The sequence below is a fragment of the Aspergillus neoniger genome, assembly GCF_003184625.1.
Source record: "Aspergillus neoniger CBS 115656 unplaced genomic scaffold BO87scaffold_16, whole genome shotgun sequence".
In the NCBI taxonomy this organism is placed as follows: domain Eukaryota; kingdom Fungi; phylum Ascomycota; class Eurotiomycetes; order Eurotiales; family Aspergillaceae; genus Aspergillus; species Aspergillus neoniger.
Window position 1 is genome coordinate 455107 of NW_020291144.1, and position 24971 is coordinate 480077.

The 24971-nt window shown below is 48.2% G+C and overlaps 7 protein-coding genes across 7 annotated transcripts; 3 read left to right on the forward strand and 4 right to left on the reverse strand.

The window, feature by feature from the left end:
- Window positions 1–2007: 2007 nt before the first annotated feature.
- Window positions 2008–2923, forward strand: BO87DRAFT_386777 (uncharacterized protein; the record flags this gene model as incomplete). Its single annotated transcript, XM_025624774.1, has 4 exons — window positions 2008–2220; window positions 2357–2412; window positions 2526–2572; window positions 2754–2923. 4 exons carry the CDS (start codon window positions 2008–2010, stop codon window positions 2921–2923), a joined length of 486 nt encoding a protein of 161 aa, XP_025479770.1.
- Window positions 2873–3567, reverse strand: BO87DRAFT_56086 (uncharacterized protein). The gene has a single exon (XM_025629377.1). The coding sequence runs from the start codon at window positions 3453–3455 to the stop codon at window positions 2970–2972; it is 486 nt and encodes a 161-aa protein (XP_025479771.1). The 5' UTR covers window positions 3456–3567; the 3' UTR covers window positions 2873–2969.
- Window positions 3568–7063: 3496 nt separating this feature from the next.
- BO87DRAFT_386778 (ankyrin repeat domain-containing protein) lies at window positions 7064–8965 on the reverse strand (the record flags this gene model as incomplete). Its single annotated transcript, XM_025624775.1, has 2 exons — window positions 7064–8088; window positions 8137–8965. The coding sequence occupies 2 exons, from the start codon at window positions 8963–8965 to the stop codon at window positions 7064–7066; spliced, it is 1854 nt and encodes a 617-aa protein (XP_025479772.1).
- A 2735-nt stretch (window positions 8966–11700) lies between these two features.
- BO87DRAFT_334800 (DNA-directed DNA polymerase POL5) lies at window positions 11701–15071 on the forward strand. The gene is made up of 5 exons (XM_025620463.1): window positions 11701–12176; window positions 12240–12828; window positions 12879–13684; window positions 13733–14035; window positions 14087–15071. The coding sequence occupies exons 1-5, from the start codon at window positions 11805–11807 to the stop codon at window positions 14975–14977; spliced, it is 2961 nt and encodes a 986-aa protein (XP_025479773.1). The 5' UTR covers window positions 11701–11804; the 3' UTR covers window positions 14978–15071.
- On the reverse strand, window positions 15042–16291 carry BO87DRAFT_376661 (MOSC domain-containing protein). The gene has a single exon (XM_025623349.1). The coding sequence runs from the start codon at window positions 16194–16196 to the stop codon at window positions 15138–15140; it is 1059 nt and encodes a 352-aa protein (XP_025479774.1). The 5' UTR covers window positions 16197–16291; the 3' UTR covers window positions 15042–15137.
- Window positions 16292–16731: 440 nt separating this feature from the next.
- Window positions 16732–17609, reverse strand: BO87DRAFT_426070 (putative pyroglutamyl peptidase type I; the record flags this gene model as incomplete). The annotated part of the gene is made up of 2 exons (XM_025627339.1): window positions 16732–17442; window positions 17499–17609. The coding sequence occupies 2 exons, from the start codon at window positions 17607–17609 to the stop codon at window positions 16732–16734; spliced, it is 822 nt and encodes a 273-aa protein (XP_025479775.1).
- Window positions 17610–18729: 1120 nt separating this feature from the next.
- BO87DRAFT_56108 (cytochrome P450) lies at window positions 18730–20760 on the forward strand. Its single transcript, XM_025629378.1, has 6 exons — window positions 18730–19077; window positions 19134–19250; window positions 19305–19407; window positions 19460–19528; window positions 19579–20184; window positions 20247–20760. Exons 1-6 carry the CDS (start codon window positions 18853–18855, stop codon window positions 20675–20677), a joined length of 1551 nt encoding a protein of 516 aa, XP_025479776.1. The 5' UTR covers window positions 18730–18852; the 3' UTR covers window positions 20678–20760.
- Window positions 20761–24971: the final 4211 nt, after the last annotated feature.

Below are 24971 nucleotides of genomic sequence, written 5' to 3' on the forward strand. Positions count from 1 at the left end.
GGTCCCCCTCTTTGTATTTCGTTTTTTGACAGGTTTCACCTATGTAACAAACTCGCCGAATATTGCTGTAGAAACCGTTGGTTCCAAATTTGCTTTTTTTTTTCCTTTTTCCTTTCATTTTTCGCTCTGCATAGTACAGCGAGGTATTACTTCGGGACACACAAGACAAGACTCAATTTCTCTGCTAAGCGCCGTGTCAGTTCTCTTTCCGACCAGGGCTGACTATTACCTAGTATTCGATGGTTCATTCCTCCAATTACAATCCTGGCTTAGACTCACTCCCTGGCTAGGTCAATCAATTAATCTAGGTCCAGCTCAATGCCTCCGACGGAAATAGATGGACGAACTAACACCCACTTGGGAAAGTCCTAGGTCGTGGTAGGTATGGGTAGGTAATTAGGTATGCGATCACCCCAGGCATCTTTTCAAACTATCTACCTAGTATGGAGTACACTGTCCTGGGATATTTTTTTCGGCCGATCGACCAGTCAAAGCAGCAAGTGGACGAGATAAAAATCTGAAATCCGATCAATAATATTATCTTCCCGTGTGTGCCGTTCGATTTTTTCTGCGTTCGACTCTATACATCATTCCCGAGAACCAAAAAGAGAGATCGAGTCTAATATCTCCACTTGGGCTCCACTGAGTCGGAAAAAAGAGCTTGTCCGGTATCATTTCTCAGGAACGGGGTTTCCATGGTATAATTGCGAACCTTGACTAGCAAGTAGAGCTGTCATACATACGTAAAGCTTCAATCACCTGGTAACTACCAGGTATCTACCGTCAGTCGACTGACCATGCCATGAGGTATTGCTCTACATCAAGACTTGCCAAAATCGAACCATTGCCGCCATGTTCTTGCTCCAAAGTCATGTATCACAGACCAAACCCACATGCCGACTGATTAGATCATCGTTGCCTTCACAGGCACACCTCGTCTCCGATCGGAAAAATGGCCGGCTTTGCCGGATTGAGTAATGCCAGAGCAACTGCACCACTGGGGGCCTCAGATCCGAGCATACCACGCTCTTAACTGCCATCCAGTAGTGAAGCGAATATCTGCAGAAGAATCTTCTTCGGCCTCCGCCGTGACCAACATGGAGGAAGTATGCCACTATCAGATCCACCTAGATTTTGTGCAACTCCAGCATCTCTCTTCTCTGGCAGATCATCATAAGAGATGGAGCATTCAGGTATTTCTTTTTACGGACAGCTTGACTGCTTCGGACACACACACACACACACAGTAATCGGGCTTCAGGGCAGCAAAAGATCTGATGATGGTCCCTCCAGACTGGATTTTTCGCAACCCCTCTTGCGCACAGTCTTCATGGTGGTCCGTTCTTCACACTCACATCATTCCCTTACGTTGGCCCTCACTCTGCCCACATTCCTGCAGACCTTGGCCAGGGATATCCTCCCTTTCTTTCAACAACCATCTCAGGAAGGTGCTTTGATAACAAGCCATGTGGGATCTTATCGCTGCTCTCGACAGTGGCTTTCCAACAAGGAGCAATTGCGCCAGCAGAGAGCTCCGTCCATGTCTACGCCGTGAGGCTGAGGCCGTCTAGCTTACGGCTCTAGACCTAGCCGGGTGTGGGGATCAATATACACTCCAGCTGAAGCAGGATTTCCTGTCGCACCCGAGAGGCTGACGACGTCACTTTGGCTGATACACTCCTTCTCCGCCACAACGAGGGGCCAAACGGCATTCTGGAGTCATGCAATCCCCGAGCCAGTTATGGGGAGTATAGCTCTCCACCATTCGGGTTCAATCTCCTCGATCTCTATGATATTGCCTCGAAGCTAGTGCTGCCTCGTGGGCCATGAAAATAGCTCGATCGAATAAGAGAGGGGCCCTCCTCGCTGTTACTATTACACCGCCACGGATAGCGAGATCGGTAAGCTCCTGCGAGCAGCGATCGCATCATTGACCATTCACAATGGTCATTTCTTCGTTGTCCCAAGGCCAGAGGCCCCTCACCTGTGAGACACCGGACGGTCCCAATGATGATCCCTTCCCTCGCTCCGAACATATTAGCGCTAGAGCTCATGAGGGTCCCGATTGAGCAACAACAATCATCCCCCTTGAGCGAATACAGCCGGAAAATGCGGCTCACCCGCGGTGTCTACGCGCCAGGAAGGGCGCTAGCCCCAAGAACTATCAGAAGCAATATCGCTAGAGTGTCAGTCGGTTCCGCCTTTATTGAGGGCGGGTGGGTAGGCATTGTACAGAGTAAGTTCAAGGCGACATCACTTATAAGGGTATTAAATTAGATGATTGATTGACGCGGAAGAGGGGGGGAGTTCTTGTGCGGCTGAAGGATTTACTGAGTGTCTACTTGTTTGATTATAGGCGCCGGGAACTGATCTGGACCGTCGCCCGCGTGAAAAGCGAGCCGTGCTAAGCCGGTTAGTGTTCCTTTTCCTACTTACCTCGGATCTTTCGGTGGAGTAGTCGGGGATGTTGACGGGCTTCTCCGTCACTTGAGCGGCCATGACATGCACTGTTATCTGTCGGCCAGGCAGCCCAGACACGTCCGCGGACCGGGCATCAGCGTCGGGCGCTCTTGTAAGTGTCAACAATCCCTGCTAGTGGTCCGCGTCAAAATGGTCCAGTATCAGCAACAGCCTTGGCAGGCCAGCAGGAAGCGCTGCTGCGGGGTTTCAAGTGGTGATGGGGCCCCTGATTGGGCTAATCCTGCAGCTTTAAGTGCTCGTGCTCCAGAAAGGCTGTCTGCAACTTTATTTAGATACGGTGAATGGGGGGGATGATGCTATCTTCTCCCTTCCCCCTCCCCTCTTGTCCCCTCCGTTCGGACTGGAGTGCTCCCAACTTGCTTTCCCAGATCTACCTGCCTGGAATCGCGTCGATTGGAGGGAACCAGTCGTGATGTCACATGGAGGGGAAAGTCTTGCATGAAACCTTCTCTCATCCTTCCCTTCCCGCACCCTCCGGTATCTGCATGTCACCACTGTAACTGTATGTGCGTATGTATGCGCTGGCACACCACCCACACCCACACCCACACGGTCGGAGGGGAAATAATCCTGGTTCGTGATGAGTCCTGCAGATGACCCGGCTGGCATTGTTTATCACTTTCCGTTCTGGCTTCTGCTGTAAACAATAACAATAGTGGTGAACCGTGGAACCCCGGAGTCTCCCCTCCCCCGTCGACGCGACCGGCAGAGCGTGGTCCCGTGACTTGGCCCCGATGCTGACCATCCCCCCGAACCCAGTAATAACTCCATGACATCACCGAGATTTCTCCCTTCTTTGTCCATTGTTGCTCGCCTTGCTTGTCCCTTTCTTGTCGCCCTTCCTTGCTCCCCCCCTTCCCAACCCTTCTCCATGGCTCCCTATTCTGGTCAATAACAACTGATTCGGGCCAGTCCCAAATTTGTGCCCAAGGCGAGATTCCCCTTTCACCTCTTTGATGCCTTATTTTGTCCATCCCACCTGCGATGGTGCTGGGACCCGTAACTAGTTGAGTCTAGATACGATCGGGGAAGCGATCTGCAGAACTATCGCCTAGTGACCCAGATCTTCGTCCTCTGGCCATGTGTTCCCGTTCACACTGTAAACAACTGGCCTGTTGTTGCCTCCTAGATCCGATCTCGCAGTGTAGTTGAAGGCATATTCGATGTGCACATTACTATCTGATTTTCTACCATAGACATGAGCTTAGAAAAGCTTATTCCAAACAGGAGCGCATTAGCCACATTCACTGGCGCTTATTCCCAAGTGCATATCTGGGGATGTTACCGAGGACTGCATGTAGGCGCAAGATATCGTCTACTCACTAATTAGATGGCCTTATCATAGATCTCCTGAGTTTCACCATGCAAGCATGGCTATCTAGGTATCCGGGGTGAACATCACGACCCCAGTAATATCAAGATAATATCGATCGCATATGCATATACTTGCCCCTTCTTTAGGAGCAGAGCACCCTTGCCAAAGGCGAGATCTCTTAACCCCATACAACCCTGTTGGATGAGTAGTTATCAATCAATAACCCACTCTTACCAATGAATCCTCCAATACTATCCACCACCCCCAGCACCACACAACACAGGGGCGAAAGGTTATCTAGGAGAATAAAGACAAGATATCGGGTCAATAATCCGCACGATAACCCCCTGCAAGTCTATCTAGCATATCCTCACCTTTACCGTTTCGGCACATCCATGATCGCCATTCCTGGGCCCCAGCCACCCACATCCAAACTAATATCTATCTATCCCCTTCCTAGCCCTACCATTACTATTCCAACCTTTATCATAAGGTTTTCCCTTTCGTAGCTTAGTCCCAATTATCTGCACGAAATTCCCCGTTTCTTCGAAGGATATCTCCTGCAGGTACGCCAGGTACCAATTAAACATACATGCACCCATGCGCCACCCCTTGCATCGGTATGTAGCTAGCTAGCTATATGGGCCATCCACCCCGCATGTATACAGGATAAGCTTCTCCCTCTGGGATTGAGTTTAGTGTTTCTAGGAGGGTGGAATTAGTGCAGCTCTTTTAGTAGTAGTGACTCTAGTTCACGCTATGGCACACATACCCTGCTATGGTTTAGAAGAGTTTAGTACGAAGTGAAGTCTTTCGCCATGTTTCTAATTAAGCTCTAAGTTAGCGACAGTCGTAAAAATGTTTCTCTCTCGGCAAGTTGCAAACTTGAGGAATTCTGTCTCGGGATGGGCGTGGTTAGAGTTATTTCTCTGGTATAATCTTAGCAATCGAATAAGTTTAGTATGTAACTATTCATACAATACGTGCATTCCTGCTATCATCTCGAACGTTACGATCATGATACTTGTTTACCCACTACATTTAACAATCTACAAGATAGCTACTATCTAAAATAGTAAGTCACTTACTTACCTAGTTATCTCACAATCTCCAACAAAACCAATACTTCCTATTCCTATCTCACGGCCCATCAACTTATCCAGACATGTGGTCAACTATGCCGATAGTAATAACTACCACCCCCCAGGAATGCAATCTATACCCATCTAAGTAGAAAGTCACGCCGTTAGGGCAGATCATTCCACGGCAGTCTACTAGACTACCCTGCAAGCTCATATTGACTAGTCGAGTAGGGGCCTGTTATAAACCGTTGCGTAGCCCGCACATTCATGCCTTAGCATCCTGCTTTTCTACTGAAGTGTCCCCACTTGACTATTTGCTGAAGAATACCAGCCCTGGATCATCAGTTCGCTACGCTACTATTTCCATTATTACTATTGCTGAGGTATGAACTAGTGCTGGGTGGAGAGTGCTAGACTAGTAGCGGTTGGGCTAGGAGATGTCAGTATGTGGATTAACGGGTTGTGAGTTATCACTTGCTTGTGGGTTGTGGGGGGTTATAGGGCATGCCGCTGCTCCTGTTGACGCTGACCTGCAGGATTCCTAACGGTTGTTAGTCTACTAGTAGGTAGGTAGGTGGGTACCTAGGTTGATGTTCATCCTTATTTATCTAATTACTACGCTGTAGAACACTCTGCGCTACGGTACTTCCTCAATTAGGTATAGGAACACTAGTATAGTCTATTAATCGTGTACTCTTACACACGAAGCTATTAATAATATTCAATTCCTTCGCAGGACAACATAATAGCTACCAGTAGTGAACCAAAGTAAAGCCATTTTCGATATCACGAATTCAATATACCACTATCAATACTGAAATGCATGCCACAATTCAACCCCAGTAAGGGATAGATACTCTATAGTCTATATTGAATACTTCCAAGTTGTAAGCACCCAGTGGATATCATCGATAGCATCGATACTTGTGCCTTCTATAATCAGTTAAGAGGGAAAGGATGCGTCGCCTGTCTGTTGGCGGGAATTTACAAGCCGGTCTCAGTCGTCCATTGAGAATGCAGGGATTCCTTATCCCTCTCCCCTCTTCCTACTCGATTATGAAGATCCGCACGTAGCAGGGAAGGGAAGGAATGGCGGGTCTTTTGGTGGGTTGGATTTGGGATTTGGGTATTGGGTATGGGGTGTATTCTAAAGGGGGTAAAAGTGTAGATGATTGTAGTATTTGGGAGTAGGCTGTAGTGACAGTGGGTATAACGGTTAATGTTGGGCATATGTGGTATTTGGTTGTTAGATGTTGGAACATATATCTTTGTTTGCTGTCTAGACAGACGCGATAGATCATTTTTGGTCTACTTGATGGTGCGCAACATTGGATGATGGAAGTAAGGAAAAAAGTGAGTGCCTGGTAGATAGGTATTTGGTAGTAATGACATTAGAGGGCGTATAGAGGATCTTTCTAACGATATAACACTAGTAAACAAAACGGGCTTCTTTCGCCCTGCTGAGGATGTTTTAGCCAAGGTGGCATGCCGTGAAGTACTAGCAATAAAGCGTTGGTTAGAAGAAATAGACGGCTCAAAGTGTAACAAGTACTGTTGGTCTGTTTTAATCAATATATATTCTATATGTGTAGCAGTACTAATAGTGGGTGTTCAACATTATCACGGTTCTGCTTTTAGTATACTTCTGATGGACTTATTTGGTTAATTATAGAAAGCTGCTTTAAATAGAGAGTAGTAGTGAGTAGACACTGTTGCCCTAGTTATATCATCGAAAGTAGCAGAGAGTAATACGGCTTTATATAAGCCACTTCCCCCTTTAGTCCTGTCTACAAAGCAAAGAGGGAGACGATAGTATGGAAATTGTTCAACGGCACGGGAAGTCGTACTTCTAGTAGTATATATATTTCGAGTATTCAACAGTGCTCAACCAGTCAATATATGTCAGACTACTATGCAAGATTCGATATAATCACCAGCTGATCCCAAGAGGCAAGCCATGGACAGAAGCCCAAATATTCAAATCCAGAGTTGCTCATATTATCCATTAAGCAAATCCCAAGAGGAGAGGTTAGGAAAACAACGACTAGAGTCTTCTTTTCCTTAGTGACCGCGCCACAACAATGTCATCTTTGTTCTGTCCTGCATAACACACAAACAAACAGGAAAAAAGAACGGAAAGAAGACATAAGCTCAATCTTAAGCATCAATCAACATCCAATCTCCTCTAGCCAATCCCTGGCTGACTGGATTCTCCTGTTGCACTCATCGCAGCCTTCGTGCTCAGAAGCTCCACTTTCAGATAAAGCTCCACCGTTTCATCATGATGATTTGCATAATGGATTGGTGGTCTTCCTTCTTCATCCAGTATATTCACATCTGCCCCGGTTTCGATCAGTACCGCAGCACGCGGCTCACTGTCCTTGGAGTCTATAAAGGTTAAAGCTGTCCGTCCACGCTGGTCCTTGACGTTTATATCGATACCGGTGGCTATTACTTGCTGAATCATTGAAATGTTTCCGGACCCTGCAGCGTAATGCAGAGCGGTGCGGCCGAACTTATCGACCGCGAACACAGTCTCTTTGCTCATATTGCTCAACAGCAACTGAGCAGCACGTAGCTGTTTGGTTTTGGCTGCTAAATGCAAATAGCTACTACCGTCTTTGGTCAGCTTGTCGAGATCCTTGCTGAGGTTTATCATCGTCTGTATAATCCCACGCTCATGTATACCATAGGATGCCCCGAGTATATTGTGGAGAGGTGTTCGACCCTCGTCATCCGGCATGTCTATGTCTGCCCCAGCTTCGATGAAAGAGCGAATGAGCCCAGTAACCTCAGCGCGAGAGTACGTAGCCAGACACATGTTATGAAACGGAGTAGCTCCCGAGGCGTCCCTAGTGGAGACATTGATTGTTGTCTTGCTAGATTTGGCGAGTTTCAGGATCCTTGCTATAGCCTTCGGAGTATACAGGTGACCGTGTCCTTTTTTCAATTCGGTTGTATAACTATGAAGGGCCGATTGTAGCACGTAGATGGGCCATAAGGAAGGTGCACGGTCAACGAGCAGCTCAAATATATCTCTAGGACCGTGAAGTATGTCTTCCATGCATTTGATCCCATTCTTGCTCTGAAAAGTTACTCTTGCTCCAGAGTTCAGATATAATCCGACAAAATCAATCTGCGAATTCTGAATGGCCTTGTGCAGTGGTGTCAGACCCTCTCTATTTGCCATGAATGGGTGTTCTCCAGCAGCTTATATTGCTTTCATGAGCAGCCTTGGGGTTTCTATATCTTCCTCACAGTGATATATTGAATCCAAGCAAACCACGTTCAGGGGTGTATTTCCTTCCTCATCCAAGCGACAAGGGTCATGGCCCTTATCAAGGAAGAACTGCACAAGAGAGCTAACTCCTCTCCTAGCGGCGGAATGGAGGTATAGTTGACCGTTAGTGCCAGTCACGTTGAATTCATAGCCGACCTTTTCGAGAGCGGACCCGATTTCTTTGCAGACTTCACCGCAGGTTTCTGGCCAGTAGCACTTCATACCCTGTTCAAATGCTTCCAGTAGGGCTTCCGGCGTGTATTGGCCCGAGTTAAGCAGGCATCGAAGCACGTCCGGCCCCCCAAATATTGTTGCTGCCTTCAATGGGGTATCTCCATAGGTGTCTTTTGCACTGGTATCTGCCCCGGCTTCCAGCAATGCCTGAACAACCTGATGATGTTTTCGTTTGGCAGCAATAAATAAAGGTGTTCTGTCATACCTGCCTTTTGCGTTAATATCTGCGCCCCTAGATAACATGAGCTTCACGAGCTCCAGGTTACCTCCCTCGGCAAATCGGTGCAGCAATGTAGAGCAACAGTACATCCGGGATACATCAGACGGGAAGTTCGTAAAATAGCCGACTATATGGGATGACTTCCAATGCTGCGTTTTAGAGAAACCACGCCTGTAGCAATGCTTGCCGGTGTTAGTGCATGAGAGCCACAGAGTTAAAAGCTGGGGTGTCAAGAGCTGGGCATATCGCTTCGATGTACGTGAAAAACTGGCCAATGTCTTGCGGTCCAGGAAGTCACCTATCCGGATGACCAGCTCTGCAGGGGAAAAGTCGAGACTAGGGGGTAAATCCATTGGGGATATGCGTAAGTTTGTTGACAGGTTAGCGAGAAGGAATATGCGTATATAGCCCGTCAGAAGGGGGCCTGTCAACTTGAAGATGGGGAGGTTGAAGTGGACAGATCCTGTGAGTCTATATATATCCAGTGACATAGCTTGAACCCCAGTTATATTCGTCGAGTCTCTTTTACAAAAAGCGGTAAAAGCAATGAGTTGTGTGTTCTCCAAGAAAACTCTTTCTTTCAGATTCCGAGACAGACATCGTTCATTGTGGATAATTCAGGATCACAAAATCCGTCTTGAAAGGCATCGAGGGGCGGCGACGACTGAGATTCACAGTTTGACAAATTCATACGAAGATAATGGAAAGTCTATTATTCTGCAGCTACCGGCCACTCCCATGGTTCCGGCATATTGAGTAATTGGGCTCGGGCTTTGGTGGCATTGGACCCAAAATAGATTCAATCTTTCATCCGATTCCTCTGGACAGAACCCATACCATGGATGCAAGACGGGAAGATCCTACTCCCATCCAGACGAAGTTCATATGACCAAAGAGAATAGATTTATGTTGACGCATCAGGGCAAAACATGTAGTTCCAGGGCTGCTCATAATTTGATCATACCTTAGTAAATGACAACAAGCCTCTATTGTGCATCCGTGCGCGAATAGCTTGTCAGCAAGATGATACTACATAACCTGTAAATGTCCTCATTGACAAGCCATATGTCCGACGGGCGTCATCAATCTCAGGACCGAAAGAGATAAGGGAAGGTGAGGAAGCTCCTACATGCACACCAAACCTTAATATTTAAAGAAAGCCCATATCAGCTCATTGAGAATGTGAAGGAACTAAGCTTATATTGTCTCGGGGCTACCATTCTCTCCAGGTTGGAGATGGACTGAGAGAAGGCCGCTATGGGCAGATTCATAAAGCTCGGGCATGGAGGGCACTCCACTATATGGCTGGCCCGTGATCTATAGAACTCCAGATATGGTGCCGTGAAGGTCATCATTTCCTTTTTCAATGGCGACACAGGTGAATCTGGTCTGCCTCGCTACTTAAAAGCGTCATCGGAAAAGCCTGGAGGGGATATTGTCCGGCCTCTCCTTGACGAGTTTTGAGTTGCTGGCCCCTATGGGAGGCATAGATGTCTTTCACTACCACGGCTCGAATAAGCTTATTCGACGCGAATGAGACTTCGAGGAGTGAGCTTTTTTCAGCCCAGGTTGCGCAGTCAATAATCGATCAAATTATTCGTGGGATTGCCTTTCTTCATAGGTGAAAATATGGCTCATTGCGATATGCAGTTGTTAAACACTCCTAGCTGTATAAATCGACTAACCATCTTATCGAGGGATTCACCTAGGGAACAATTTAATTGACTTTCTGAAGGCAATAGATACGCTTTCCAAGCCGGAATTGTACTTGAGATAAGGGGAGCCAGATTCGGAGCCCACTATTCGCGATGATGGCAAGGCTCTTTCAAACCGCGTACCTGTTAGGGTTTTCTTTGAGACCTGGTTTGACGTAGAAAGTTCTTGACTTTCTCTCAAAGAGAGCTTTGTCTCTTTGTGTGATTTTGGAATGTCTTACAACCCACACAAAAAGTCCCGACAATTCTCAGAAACCGTATTCTTCCTTCAGCCACCTGAGACGAGGCTTTCCGATAAGCCTCTCTCCTTTTCCTCACAAGAATGGACACTTGCTTATGCCATATGGGAGGTCTCCGGCGCTCTGCCGCTTTTCGAAGGCCTTCCTTCCATCCCTTGACCGGGCCATAATGGGGCAGGCTAATGCCCTTAGCATTCTACCTTCAGAGTGCTGGAAAATATGGGAGAAAGGTCGAAATGGTTCAACGAAGAATGCGAATCAAAGTGGGACCGAGAATATATGCACAAGGGTACTATGCGCGACACCCGGAATGCGAGTTCCACTATATCATACAAAACCCACGAACTGAGTCTGGCCTAGATACCATGACAGTGGAAGAAAGAAGTGCATTTGAGGCAATGATATGGCCAATGCTAAGATTTGAACCAGAGAAGAGTCACAGCACAGCAGTTAATCCAGTCAGAATGGATGAAGCGCTGGGGATTGCCGGCTATGGAACAGGGCTTGAACACGAAGGCGGATCTGGAAGACAAAAATGCAGACCCTTAGATCAATCTTGCAACTTCACCAACCCTAATTGCATCAATAAAGTTCATTTTTCTTCTCAAAGCTAAAGAGCCTTGTTTATCAAGGGGATTACCCCGACCTAGAATATCATGGCATGAACAACAGCAGCACAAATGACCTTTCAGTTACTTAGCCTAAATCAACCGTTAATATTGTTTTGCAACATCCTAAGCTTTATCATGTGTGAGTTACAACTACACTGCATAGTAATTGGTAGCGGTTCGATATACTGGAGCATTCAATCTAGAGGCTTTATATGCAGTGCGATAAGATAACAGCGACGATTCAACAACACACAAAGTGCTGCCGCATCATACCCTAAATCTTCTTCAGGAGAAACCCACACATAAAGCAGACCAATACTCTGACTCAGTTCCTAGCTATAATATTCTTTCCCTAAAAGGGTACAAACACAGCAATAGATAGTGTAGTATAGCATAGTGAGTTATGAGTATAAGTTGTGTTATGTAAAAAGCCAAGCCGTCCGGGGCGCGCTAACCCGATTAAGCCAATCGCCTCATAAATTTTCGGAAGCGGAATCGCAAGCAACTCCTGCATCCCAGTCGTCGTGGGTCTGTCCAGCGACTGTCTTATGATTGATTCATCATCTGTGAATCATTTCAATACATCTAATTAGTGGCGAGGAAGTTTTAAATTCTTCATTCCCCGCAATGGCGCAAAACAATGCCGCGTCCAAAAAGCGGCGCCGTGAGCCGGTCAACGTCGACACCAAATTGGTCGAGATCTATGAGGACCTCGCTAATGAGAAGGACGAGATCAGATTGAAGGCTGCCCAAGCCCTGGTATCTCAGTTCACTTCCGACAAGAACCCCGCCGATGAGCAGATCAAAAAAACCTTGCAGAGACTCTTCCGTGGTCTCTGCAGTAGTCGCAAAGCCGCCAGAATTGGTTTCTCTATTGCATTGACTGAGGTTCTGTCTCAGGTCTTTGGAGCTCCCCGCGAGTCGTCCGAACTGAATATCTCGACTGTCATGAACATCTGGGAGTCGCAGTCTAATGCTTCTGGTGGTGAGTCTGGTCAGGTAAATACATCCTTATCTAGGTCACATCTTATTCTACAATGCAATGCTTACTTTACTCTACAGGAACAAAGAGACCACTATTTCGGTCGTCTGTTTGGTGCTGAGGCTATCATCAAGTCCTCCATTCTGTTCAAGCCCAACGCTCCATTCAACGAGTGGACTAAGCTCCTGGACCTGGTGTTTGAACTGGCCAAGAAGAAGCCCTGGATCCGGGAGGAATGCGGCTGGATCATCTATCGCTGCATCTACGAACTTGCGGCCCAGAAGGCTGATGCTAAGTTTCTGGAATCTGCTCTTGAGCGTCTGTGCTCGAACGACCTTGCACGCACCCCAGAGGGAGTGGCCATCTGGCTCGCTGCTAAGGACCTGTTCCCGAATGCGAAGTTCCCCAGCAAGGTCTGGAAGCACGATGATCCTTTGGACGCAAAGGAGAGGAATCAGCTGGCCAAGGTCATGAAGGAGTCTTCCTCTGCTGATTCCGAAAGCGAAGGCGGAAACAAGGCAAAGTCGTCTGGAGTCTGGAACTCAAAGCTTCACTTTGCCTGGGACACTGTCATCAGCAGACTTGCCGATGCTCCGACAAAGGAGAGCAAGTCGAAGGGTTCTTCATCCCGTATCAGCTTCGCTGACTTCTGGACGGAAGTTGTCGACAGTGAGTTTCTCCCTCAGTTGTGGTGGCATCTATCTAACATAATTGTTCAGATGGCCTATTCGCCTCTTCATCCTCAGAGGAACGTAAATACTGGGGCTTCCTTCTGTTCAACAAGGTCATCAACGAATCTCCCCTGAGCTTGGCTTCCCTGGTGTTTACCAAGAACCTCGTCAGGTGTCTGATGAACCAGCTTGCCGTTGAGGACAGATACCTACACCGCATGGCCGTGAAGGTCGCAAAGGCCGTCCAGACACGTGTGTCCAAGGAGCCCGATTTTGCCGCCGCTTCTGTGCGTGGTCTCATGGGCTCAACCGGGACTGTGAACTTCGACCAGGCAACCAAGACGAAGACTGTGGAGAAGATTGTCGCTGAAGCCAACTTGGCCGCTCTGAAGCAGATCGTTCCGCTCTTCGAATCCCTCATTGCATCCCCGGGAACGACTGACAGCAAGGCTGCTGCGTCGAGCCGCCAGTTCTTGGCCGGTCTCCTCCTGTCCATTGTTCGTGCCCGGGCTTCGGCCAGTGACGACGAGGATGGCATGCAGAAGATCCTCGAGAAGATCCTCTTTGCCTTTGTTCGGTTCGCCTACTTCAAGCCCGCAGAAGAAGGCCGGGACCAGTCCGTCACTCCCTCTGTGACGGAGCAGACACAGGAGCTCTTCCGGAGCCGCATCAACTCGTGTATCAACAGTCTCATCGCTACGGAAAAGTACGCGGGCGTTCCGTACGTCGTTGTTCGCCACATCCGTGACGCAGTCAAGTCTGAAGAGCACGGAAAGTTCATCATCAACATGGACGACACTATCCAAGACGCAGTGAAGAACGCCTTCAAGTCGCTGAAGAAGCTCGCCAACATGGTAAGTCTATCGTCGGCATAGCCACCATTCATTACTAACCCATAATAGGAGAAGGGTGACAAGGCCAGCATTGATGCCTTCAAGCTCCTGTACTCCTTGACGATTTTGCAAGTGTACAACGGTGACGCCGATGCCGCCTCCATGCTGGAGGAACTCGACTTCTGCTACACCAAGATCTTCGGCGACAAGAAGTCCAAGAAGGAGGAGACCTCTGACGCCTCGGACGCTCTGGTGGAAATCCTGTTGAGTTTCGCATCCAAGCAGTCCCAGCTTTTCCGCCGTATGAGTGAGCAAGTCTTTGGTGCTTTCGCCGACAGCATTACAGAGAACGGCCTGGAGTCGTTGACCTCGGTATGTCCATCTCCCCACTTCCTCACAATCCCCACTAACATCCCATCTCAGATCCTGGAAGCGAAAGAGAGTCTTGCCGGACAGCAAGAAATGTTCGACCAGCAAGACGACGAAGGCGACGAGGACATGATGGACGTTGACGGAGAAGACGACAGCGACGTCGAAGTCATCGACGGCGACGCCGGCTCCGACTTCGACAACGACGAAAGTGACAACGAAGACGACGACGACAACGAATCCAGCGGCAACGACCTAGAAGAAGCAATCTTCGAAGCCAAGCTCGCCGAAGCGCTCGGCACTCACCGCGCCGACAAAGACCTCAACGAAGACGACTCCGAAGGCTCCGACGCAGACATGAACGACGACGAGATGGAAGAAATCGACACCCAACTCGTGAAAGTCTTCAAAGCGCGGCGCGACGCCCTCGGCCAGAAGAAAGACAAGAAAGACGCCAAAGAAAACATGATCAACTTCAAGAACCGCGTTCTCGACCTTCTCGAAATCTACGTCAAGAAATGCCACTCCAAGATCCTGGCACTTGATCTCCTTCTGCCGTTGCTGCGCCTTACCCGCCGCTCCACTGTCAAGCAGATCTCGAATAAGGCTGCTAATGTGCTCCGCGAATATACGAAGCACTGCAAGGGCGCGGCGCTGCCGAAGCTGGATGATGAGATCGAGCCGGTCTGGGAACTGTTGAAGTCGATTCACACCGAGGCGACGCATAGTGGGCCGCCGGCGCATGCGTCGGCGTGCAGTCAGGCTAGTTTGTTGGTGGTGAAGACGCTGGTGGCGCATGATAGGGAGACGATCTCCGGGGTGGTGGATGTTTATGGTGAGACGAGAAAGGCGCAGCTCATTAGCAAGAAGTGTCATGTGCAGCCGTCGTTCTTTACCGATTGGAATAATTGGTGTGTGTCGAGTAGCAAGCAGATGAAGAATTAGCTGTTACGGAGGACTTACTGTATAGATGGGCTATTAGTTAGATTGATTGGGACCAGTCCCGATAACATTGATTGTAATATATACACAATCTCCCTCCTAGTACTAAATTATAGACATCACATCACGGTTACCACCACCCACCGAGTTCTGTATAGTTCTTTCAAAAACCCTTAATATACCGATGTCCATCCGTAACCTCCACAACCTCAAACCCCATACCCACCTCTACCCTCCCCTCCTGCCTCGGGGCACTCAACATCCCAAAACAAGGCTTGAACTTAATCCCCTCATCCACACGCCGATACTTCATAAGCGTATCCCACGGCTGCCGACGATGCTTCTCCGCCGTATCAGGATCAACATTCGGAACCTGACACCTCGCGCACCTAGCCACGACATCCAACTCCACTGCCCCATCTCCCCTCTTCCCATCCTTACCCTTCCCTACAATGCGCACCACCTTCCACGAATCCTCCTCCCACGGCACATCCCCCGTAACCACAATATTCGGCCTAAACCTCTCAATAGTAATAGCCTCATTCCCACCCTTCACCAACCTCGCATTCAACTCCTCAATCGACGCCGCCGAAGCAATCAACACCGGATGCACATCCGGGAAATAAGTATCCTGTTCTCTACCCAGAATCTCGGGGGCGCCGTTCCCGCGCAAAATGCGGCGCTCAGGGCCCTTATATACTAGCTTAACCTCTCGGCCGAGAAACTCACTGAAAAAGGCGTTGACGTCAGGTCCGTACGCATACGCATCCGTTACTGTGTCCCAGATCGTGACGTGTTCGAGGGTAGTATGTTGCGCGAGCCAATCGGGGGTAGGGTTTGTCGGGAGGGAGATTTCCTTGTCCTTGGAGAAGGAAGGGATGGAGATGAGCAGGTGGGAGGAGTCCGCGGAAAGGGCTGTGGTGATGAGCGTCATGCGCGAGTCTTGTCGGATGGTGAGGAATTGGTTGGTTTTTGCGTCGATGAACATCCAGCGGCGGTCGAGGGAGAGGCCGTGCTTGTGTAAGGTTGTCTGGGGGAGACGGATCCCTCGGCATGATTTAATGGGGTAGATGTAGAGGGAGTGGATGGTGGTGGGTTTGGGGTGGTGGTGGCGGAGGAGGTTGAGGTTGTGTTTGAGGATGTGGGTGGCTTTGGGGGAGAGGAGGAAGGGGAGGAGGAGGATGGTGAGGGTGGTGAGGAGGAGGAAGGTGGGTGTTTCCATTGTGTGTACAGTTTATGTGCTTGTCAATTGCGTGTGGGTTGTTGGGGATTGTTTGGTGTTTTCATTGCTGTGTGAGTCAGTGTTTTGGAGATGGAGTGGAAGATGGAGAGACAAAGAAAGAGAGACAAAGAAAGTTGCGCAGGGAAATTGGCGATAAGAGCGATAAGATAACCGCAATATCCGCAACTGCCATTCTTATTCCACCAACGGGATATCAAATCGCATTGCGCTAACGGCCGCATACTTAGCTTAAGTTGAGCTTGTTCATATAGGGCGTGAGAATATAATCTAGATCGGTTCTATCTTACAAAAATACAATACCAGTAATTAGACGATGGTGATTATATACCGACAATCCTTATGCTCGAAATGTGCGGCGCTAGGTGTGATGCAATCATGACCATCAGGCGCCCACACGTATCCAATGATGCAAATATAACCAAAACTATACTAATCAGATAGAACCACCGATAAACCAAAGCTGCTAGTAATCACTTAATGTCACAACTCCAAAATTTAGAAAGTTATTCAAATGCTAGGAATCGCTGTGTTGCTGCTCACTCCAGCTAGTCACAAGAGCCTTGATCAGCGCGACGGCAACCTCCTTGCCCGTCTCTATATCCTCATCCAAGCATGACGCAGGAACATGGAAGAAAGTAACATTGCGATCCTCATCCGCCTGGTACGCCAGTGCCAAGCTGGTGTACAGGATGAACTCGCAGAGATAGCGTCCAGCATCAGTGGAGACCCGCGCATCGGTTTCCGGAGGGCAAAAGGACTTCCATGCTGTTAGAAAGTCATCGTCTGGGGCCCGGGGGCTGAGGCGTTTCTTCTCCGAGGCGTGTCCCTCTGAAGGGCCAGCTTTAAGCACCAGTGGCAAGTCGAGCTCCCTCCATAGCTTCTCGCCATCCTCGTACCCGGATCTGCCCTTGATGTCAGACATCAAATACCCGTCACGGTGGGCCTGCGTCTCCACGGAATAGTAATTCCTCATTGCTGCTATGCCAATGTGAATAACAATGTCTGGACGTCGGCCCCCATGCGTCTTGGCATAGTCATCGAGAATGACAGGAAGTGTCGTTCGCACCGTAGAGTATGCAACGGGTATGGGTGAAGGATGGACGTTTATCGAAACCCGGTGGGAAACAGAGTCAGAGCCGTCTGAAGAGGCAGGTGAGAAGGTGAATGAGGGTGGTAGTGATGAGGCTATCAGATATGAGGCGTTCACTAGGTTAGACTTGAATGGCTGTAGAACATGTGAGTTGCGATCTTAGGAGAACGACATAGAAGCTGAAAGCTTACCCCAAAGCCTGTTACAAGAACTGAGATCTCATCCTGATCTGTACCAGAGATAGGCGGATTCCCAGGTGACTGTGCCGTGAGCGACGACACTCCGGGCCCGTAGTCTCCCATGATAAGCACTGACTATCCCTACAGAAGTACCGAGAAAGAATGTTGGGGTTAACAAAGGCCAGTCATCGAAGAAGAGCAGGTAGCAGCTAGAGAACTCGATCCGACCGGCTTCCAAGCCACCACGGTCCAGAAAGTTAAACCAGGCGATGAGGTTGTAATGAGAAAGGGACCGACCAGTTGGGTCTTGAAGGGCAGCTTTCCCCGCATTGTCTTGGCGTCACGAGATAAGGCTTCGTCGCATCGTGTCTTTCTCGCCGGCCGCAGTCTCTTTTCTTGCTTCCGTGCCTCCCTAAGTCTTCATTGTTCTTCTCTTCGACGATGAGGGTGTCTGCAAACTCATTCTACGGCCATCGTTAGCAGTTGTTTGGATGCCATTCATCACCAACGACTTTCCGTATATGGGCCGGTCGCGGTTGATCACCCGCACTTAGTTTCTGGTCCCTCTGAATGGCCCACGGTCTGGATTGACTTGTGTGACTGGAATAGACTCATAATGATGCACTCACGAGAACACAGACACAACAAAGACACAGCACATACCCTCCGATCCTTGAGCTAAATTATTTCTGGTCAGTACTTTGCGGTTCAGCGAAGACATAAGGTGTTCAGGCATCCCCCGCGATACGCCAATACGTGGTCCGAATATGGTTTAGCGTATCCCCGGATGGAGGCAAACGAAGAAACGAATAAACGAATAAACAAATCGAAGCATCTGACGATGAAGTGGAATGGCATTTGACTAACCAGATGAGAACAGGTCGCAGTCTCACATAAAGCACAGCCATGATTTATGCTTACCATGGAGCAGGCTAGACCAGCCGGCTGATTCTGACTATGTTTGTGCCGTATTCCGTCGCAAAGCGAACGTATTCCAACCACGATACGACGGGGGTTCCCAACCGACATTCCTCCTTGGGTAACCTTTGTGTCAATCACAACTCGGCGAAAGGGAGACCCGATATTCATCCCTCGTCCTGAGTCGCCCAGATGGTTCATTCCCTCCGGCCCACCCTGTTGCTGTCAATGAGCGGCTTTTCATTTCACACCCGATCCTCCCGTCGTATTAGGCGTATTCGATGATCCATCCTCATAGACAAGGATGGAGTGGAGACAAGGCATCTGGGAACTCGGTTGTTTCAAAAGTATATATTCGTATAAGTAGTCGGGCGGTTCCAACACCAATTTCTATTCTGGCCCCTCTTTTTTATGATTTTCACAGCGCCTTTCGCTACCCACTCCGGCCATGGCAGTCATCCTTGAGGTCCTCGATAACCAACACCTCTTGCAGGGGGTCGTACTGGCCTTAGTTTTGGTCTTTGTTTCCAGCTTCTACCATGAACTAGCAGATAGTTTTCCATACAAGAATATTCCTCTAATTGGCAAAAGCAAATGGGAAATCACAAACACAAAAGCCAAGCAACGATTTGTTACGTCTGCAAAGGAGCTCTTCGCTGAGGGTTTCAGTCAGGTATGGATTAAAGTGCGCTGACAACGCATTAGCGGCGGAAGCTAATATATCTGCAGGGTAGAAAGTCGTTCCAGGTTGTTTTCTCCGCTAGGCCAACGATTGTCCTTCATCCAAGCCTAGTGGACGAAGTTAAGAACCATCCACTTCTTGACTTCAATGAAGCAAATAAGAAGGTATGTACCACTCACTAGTGGGTATGTACACGAAGAATACTGACATCTGGGCAGAGCTTTTTTGGATCCAAGATCCCAGGATTTGAGCCGTTCGATGGATTAGATCACGAGGGCATATTCCTTGAAGTGATCAATAAGAAGATTACTCAAGGGCTTGGTAAGATGACTCGGTGCGAACGATGTTAAGCAGAACACTGACTTCCTTGCAGGGCAACTGATCACTCCACTATCAAGAGAGACAGCTACAGTCATGAATGAAAAGCTTCCGGACACTGGGGGTACGTGACTCACATCCATTGATGATAGTCGACCTTCTAACGAGTTATAGAATGGCTCTCCTTCAACTTTGCACAGGAAATTCCCCATATTGTAGCTCGCCTGTCCTCTCTTGTGTTTCTGGGTGAGAAAATCTGTCGCGACAAGCAGTGGTTGGACGTTTCCGTCAACTATACCATTCACGCTTTCGTTGCTGCTCGTGACCTCAGACTTTACCCTTCAATCCTCCGTCCTTTTGTCCACTGGTTCCTGTCGTCGACTCGTGAGACCCGGAAAGACATTCGCATCGCTTCCGGCATCATCAACCGTGAGATGGAAAAGCGGAAACTCATCCGGGAAGGCAAGCTCCCTGAAGAGGACCCTCCGAGGACGCACGCCGATACGTTGGACTGGTTTGAGGAGGTTGCTGCTGGCCGGCCGATAGACATCGCTGTTGCCCAGGTCGGCCTTTCCCTAGCGGCGATCCACACGACTTCTAACCTCCTCACGAACATTATGTACGACTTGACAGCCTACCCGGAGCACATCCAGCCACTGAGAGACGAGATCATTGCTATCGTTCGCGAAGACGGAGGATTGAAGAAGACCAGCTTGACCAAGATGAAACTGATGGATAGTGTACTGAAGGAATCCCAGCGAATGCACGCCGCCGGCATTGGTAAGCACCCAGTCCAGCCCGCTTGAAGCCTCAACAAGGGCTCTTCTGACATACAAGTACAGCCTTCCTCAACCGCCTCGCTATGGGAGATATTATGCTGTCCGACGGCACCCGCATCCCCAAGGGCGCCAGCGTAGCAGTTTCGGCGCACAACATGGAGGATGAAACCCTCTACCCGAACGCGAAGACGTACGATGGCTTCCGATTCTACAAGAAGCGTCAAGAACCCGGCAACGAGCACCGATTCCAGTTCGTGACCACCAGCCCGGAACATCTCGGCTTCGGACACGGCATGCATGCATGCCCGGGACGCTTTTTCGCCTCGAACGAAGTGAAGATTCTCCTCATCCACTTCCTCATGAGATACGACTGGAAGTTCGCCGATGGCTGCACAACGCGACCGATGAACTTTATGCACGGAACAGAGTCAATTTGCGATCCGACCGTGGAATTCCTATTCAAGCCCCGACAGCCAGAGGTTGATCTGTCGTGATCCGTCCTTCTTCTTTAAGCCTGTATATACCAAATCGACCAGTACAGCGTACTGTGTACATACTAGACTGCCTAAATCCCGATCAACTCGATCAACCAATCAGAACCACATACAAAGATCAAACCAAATCTAAGACATATCTCAGCAGATCACGTCGCCTTATGACATGATTTGTTTTGCTTTTGTTGTTCTTTCCAACGGCGTCTCCACATGCATCCAAGACAAGTCAGTCATATGCAACGAGGCCACGAAAAAAACCAGTTTCGAAGCAAGGGATGAATGTGGCGACGCTGACGAGAATAATACCGCACCAGATACAAACCGGTTCTATTCTTCACACATACACTAACTGCATTCTGAGCTTGTGATTCGATTTCATTCGTCACACTTTATTCTATCATGTATTCGTAAGATGGTTGTGGCGAGTGTCTAGTTGCAGAATGAATCATGCTCAGATACCTATCTAGGCGGGAAGGTTTCCAGAATTCGTTCAAGGCTGTTTGTTTTTGTCTTACCTGTAATTCCTAAATAGGTAAGCAGTAAAGCAAGAAAAGAACATGAACCACTGCACTGCATTATCTGCAGGTGCAGGTGCAGGTAAGTAGGCTAGACCGCTTACGTGGGGAGATACTAGCTAATCTAATAGTATTGAGTAATTATAGTTCGATGTGTGGGTAGTATGTTGTGTATTCCATACGGGGCACAATAGTGCATAGTGCAGATGCGCATACGCGGTAAGGAGATTGCGGTGTAGGACTGGGTCATGGAAGTAACTTGCCTTCACTTGATCCTTAGGGCTGGTTGATGATGATGTGGGAATAGGAATTTGAGGGTGTCATTATAATCCCAATAGTCAGTTATTATGATAGTGGATGGCTGCTAGATAATTGAATAATTTGGGAGATGACATGAATAGTAGCATACATACATAAAATTTCTATAATAATTGAGAGTTACCTATATTATCTAGAAATAAATCTATCAAATATACACGAAAATATATACAGTTTAGTTATTCTACCAAGCCCTCTCAACAAAAGATCTAACTAAATCAACGTTCCGACCCCTGATCCTAGATAAACCACACCCATGAACCATGGATCCAGCAAAAATCAAGCTTACTTCAATCCTAGCCCAACCAACAACCACAGTTCAATAGTGCCCCGTGCTGCGGAGTGGTTCCCAGTCCCAAATCAGCTAGCTACCTACCTACCTAACTTTCCCCTGGATCGTATTTCCTGCCTGTTAACCGTTAACACAAATTAGAGTAGCATACAGTATAAGCACAAGCAAGCAAGTACTGCGCACGCCAGTGTACGGATATGTCGAGCATGGTTATCTTCAATGTTAACTTTTTTTTTTGTTGGGGTTGGAATGTACATATGACTCCATACTTTTGTTCTAGTAATTGTTTAGGTATTGCATGGTATGGAAAGACTATAGTCTAGATTGGGAGTAGGTGGGTATCCGTAGGTAGTAGGATTTACTGCTGTGAACGAGCTATTCACAAATAATCTGGGGTATGAATACTTGCTTGTTTGCTGGGATAGGTAGTAGTACTACTGTAGTTGATTTGCACTGCCATTTTAGTACTGTCCATAGAAAAATAAGAAGGCTGGGACGGTCATTGTTATTAGTGACCCCAAACGGCAGTTACCATAGTACTTACCACCATCATGCAATCAAAAGCATCGGGATTTAGTTATGTCCGCGATGAATCGTACAAAGTACTAATATCCACTTTGATCAATCCATCCTAACGTGTCCCACACTATCAACATCAATTTATAGCATAGTGAAAAGCTATATCAAGGGCTACACCATAAAAGGCAACAACTCCATCGTTCAGTACCAAAAATAACGGAATTTGTGCTATAATTATAATATCATCGATGCTTTCTAAAATTTCTGTCCGTGTTGTCTCCATCCCCAGCCATCTGAATTACTATTTCTAGGTTGCTTGATGGAGTTAGAACTAAACGGTAGATTAGTAGTAAACTATCAGTAGTGTGGTCTAAAGTATAGCACGACGATACTAAAAAAGTATGGATTAGCCAGGAACAACTATGGAACCTTCCCCGGCGCAGGCAGGCAGGCAGATTTGCGCTAGTAAATCCAAAACAGGCGGTCGCGGGCGCTGAGTGGTAGGAACCGCGGCGAATACAGTCAGTTACCAGACGCGCGGATGCGCGTGTCAGGACGCGTTAAAGTCGCGTTTACCCCGCCCTTGACGCGTTCATTGGGGGAGACGAATGGCGATAAGCGAATTGATTGACATGAACGTGCAGAGGTGTGCTTCAATAGTAGGTGCCGTGCCGTGCCCGGTTTGGCTTTGTTGCGGGAATATAGTACTAGATCTCTTTCATGAAGGAGGGAGAATATGGCATTGAGAGATAGAAGACTAAGACTACGGGAGTATATAGCAGTGTACTGGGACCACTTTGTGGATTGAGGTCGTAAAGAATATTCCACTCCATGACTCTTCTTTCCTTTGTTTCGATCATTCTCGGGCCGTCCGCGAGGCGTGGTGCCTTTTTCCAATTCCATGCCCAAGCTGCAGTGGGCAAGATACTACTGGTTGATGGGCGGTGGGTGCTGATGCATGCCCAGTGCGTCGGGGTTCGATTCGTTCCCAGGCGGTGGAGAACCGCTTCTGCAGGTGACTGGAGTTCATGACCATGATCAATTTGATCGAGGTACTCACTCGAGGCCACCTTGCTGAAAGCACCGATGGGACGCCCCCGAATTCCTGGTTCGCCAACATTGTTGATTGGGGGGCGGGAGAGAAATCATTTTTTATTCTTTATTTTTTTATTCAATTATTTTTTTTCTATCACCTCCCTCCCAGCCACCGGGATGATTTGGATCACACGGTCCCGTCATGGGTGGAAGTCGGTCTTGCTCGCTAGAGAACGTTGCGTGTAGATCGATGGGGCCACACATAAATGAAAAAGGATCAGGTAGGTCACTTTTCCCTCCTATCCTTGGAGGTGAGATTGCTGCTTAGTGTGCTGGTGCTACCGGGTGCACGGGAATTGTGATGAATCCCAAGGCAATGGAGAGAAATTATTGGCGAGGATGGTCAATGATCAAGTGAGCCATCTGAACTCGGTCTGCATTGAGGATACCTTTCTCGGTACCCTTGCAGTTGAAGGAGAGGGAGGGGGAACGCAACGTTGCAAGTATAGTAACTCACGGATGAACGAGGCACAGCCCAGTCTAATTGATCTAGACTGGAAAGCTAAGCTATTACTGTTCTGGATCGCAGGTCCTGCAGCCCGTGCAAAAGGTACGGCAGACTGATGAGTCTAGTGTGTCTCCATATAAAGAGATTAATTATGATGATTCTGGACTACCTTGTTGGGGCCACTGGGGCGACTCCATCAGGATGGCTGCCATTTGTCAACGGGCTGCAGGCGTGAATCCTCTGCCCGTCCCGAGGGATCGTTGGGCAACGCGGTGAGGCGGTTAGAGGGATGCTGCACTTACTATGGACCAGCCCCCGAGAATGAGAGGGAGAGAAAAGGTGTGTGCGAGTGAGTTTGACGGCCATTGTGTGAGTGCCCCAAGGTTCTTAATCTGGATGGATAGGATAGAAGAGTACTACTGGTTAGTCTCTTTATTCCAGGTTGAACCAACGTTGGCCAGAAAACAGGTAAAAATGACAGAAAAAAAAAAAAAAAAAAAAAAGAAAGGAGGAAGCGAGGGAATGAAATTGGAGGAAGAATTCAGAAAAGAAAAATTATAATAGAAAAAAGAAATAGCTGCATGAAAAAAATAAAAAAAAAAAGAAGGCAGAGAGAATGCAGCTGAGTGGCTCACGAGGAAACGCAGCATATCGACTTTCTCCGCATTCCTGAGCAGTCGCGACTCTCCAATTGCCCTATCTGGTTTTCCTTTTTCGAAATTTTCCCAATTTTTCTGACCAATTAATTGTTTTTCTTCAGGATTGATTAATGATCGATTATGATGGCAATTGGCAGCTGTGGCATTTGAGAATGATCATGGTTGAGAGTGTGTCATCCCCAACCTATTAACGAACATCATGACAACGTTCTCGATTAGCGAGAATAGGAAAGGTTGCCCGTGAACAGCGCACCGGCGAGGCCACTTGGTGCCCTGATGGGCTTGACGTGGTGATCTCCGGGCCTGCTGGAAGGGCAAAAAAAGGTGGAGCCAGAAGGAAGTTGACTAGTAGTTCGTCCCTGTCGCGGCCACCGAGCAGACCACAGCAAAGTTCCGCTACCCAAAAGGCGCTGGTTAACAGTTCAGTTTAATTAGTTACTTAGCAGTT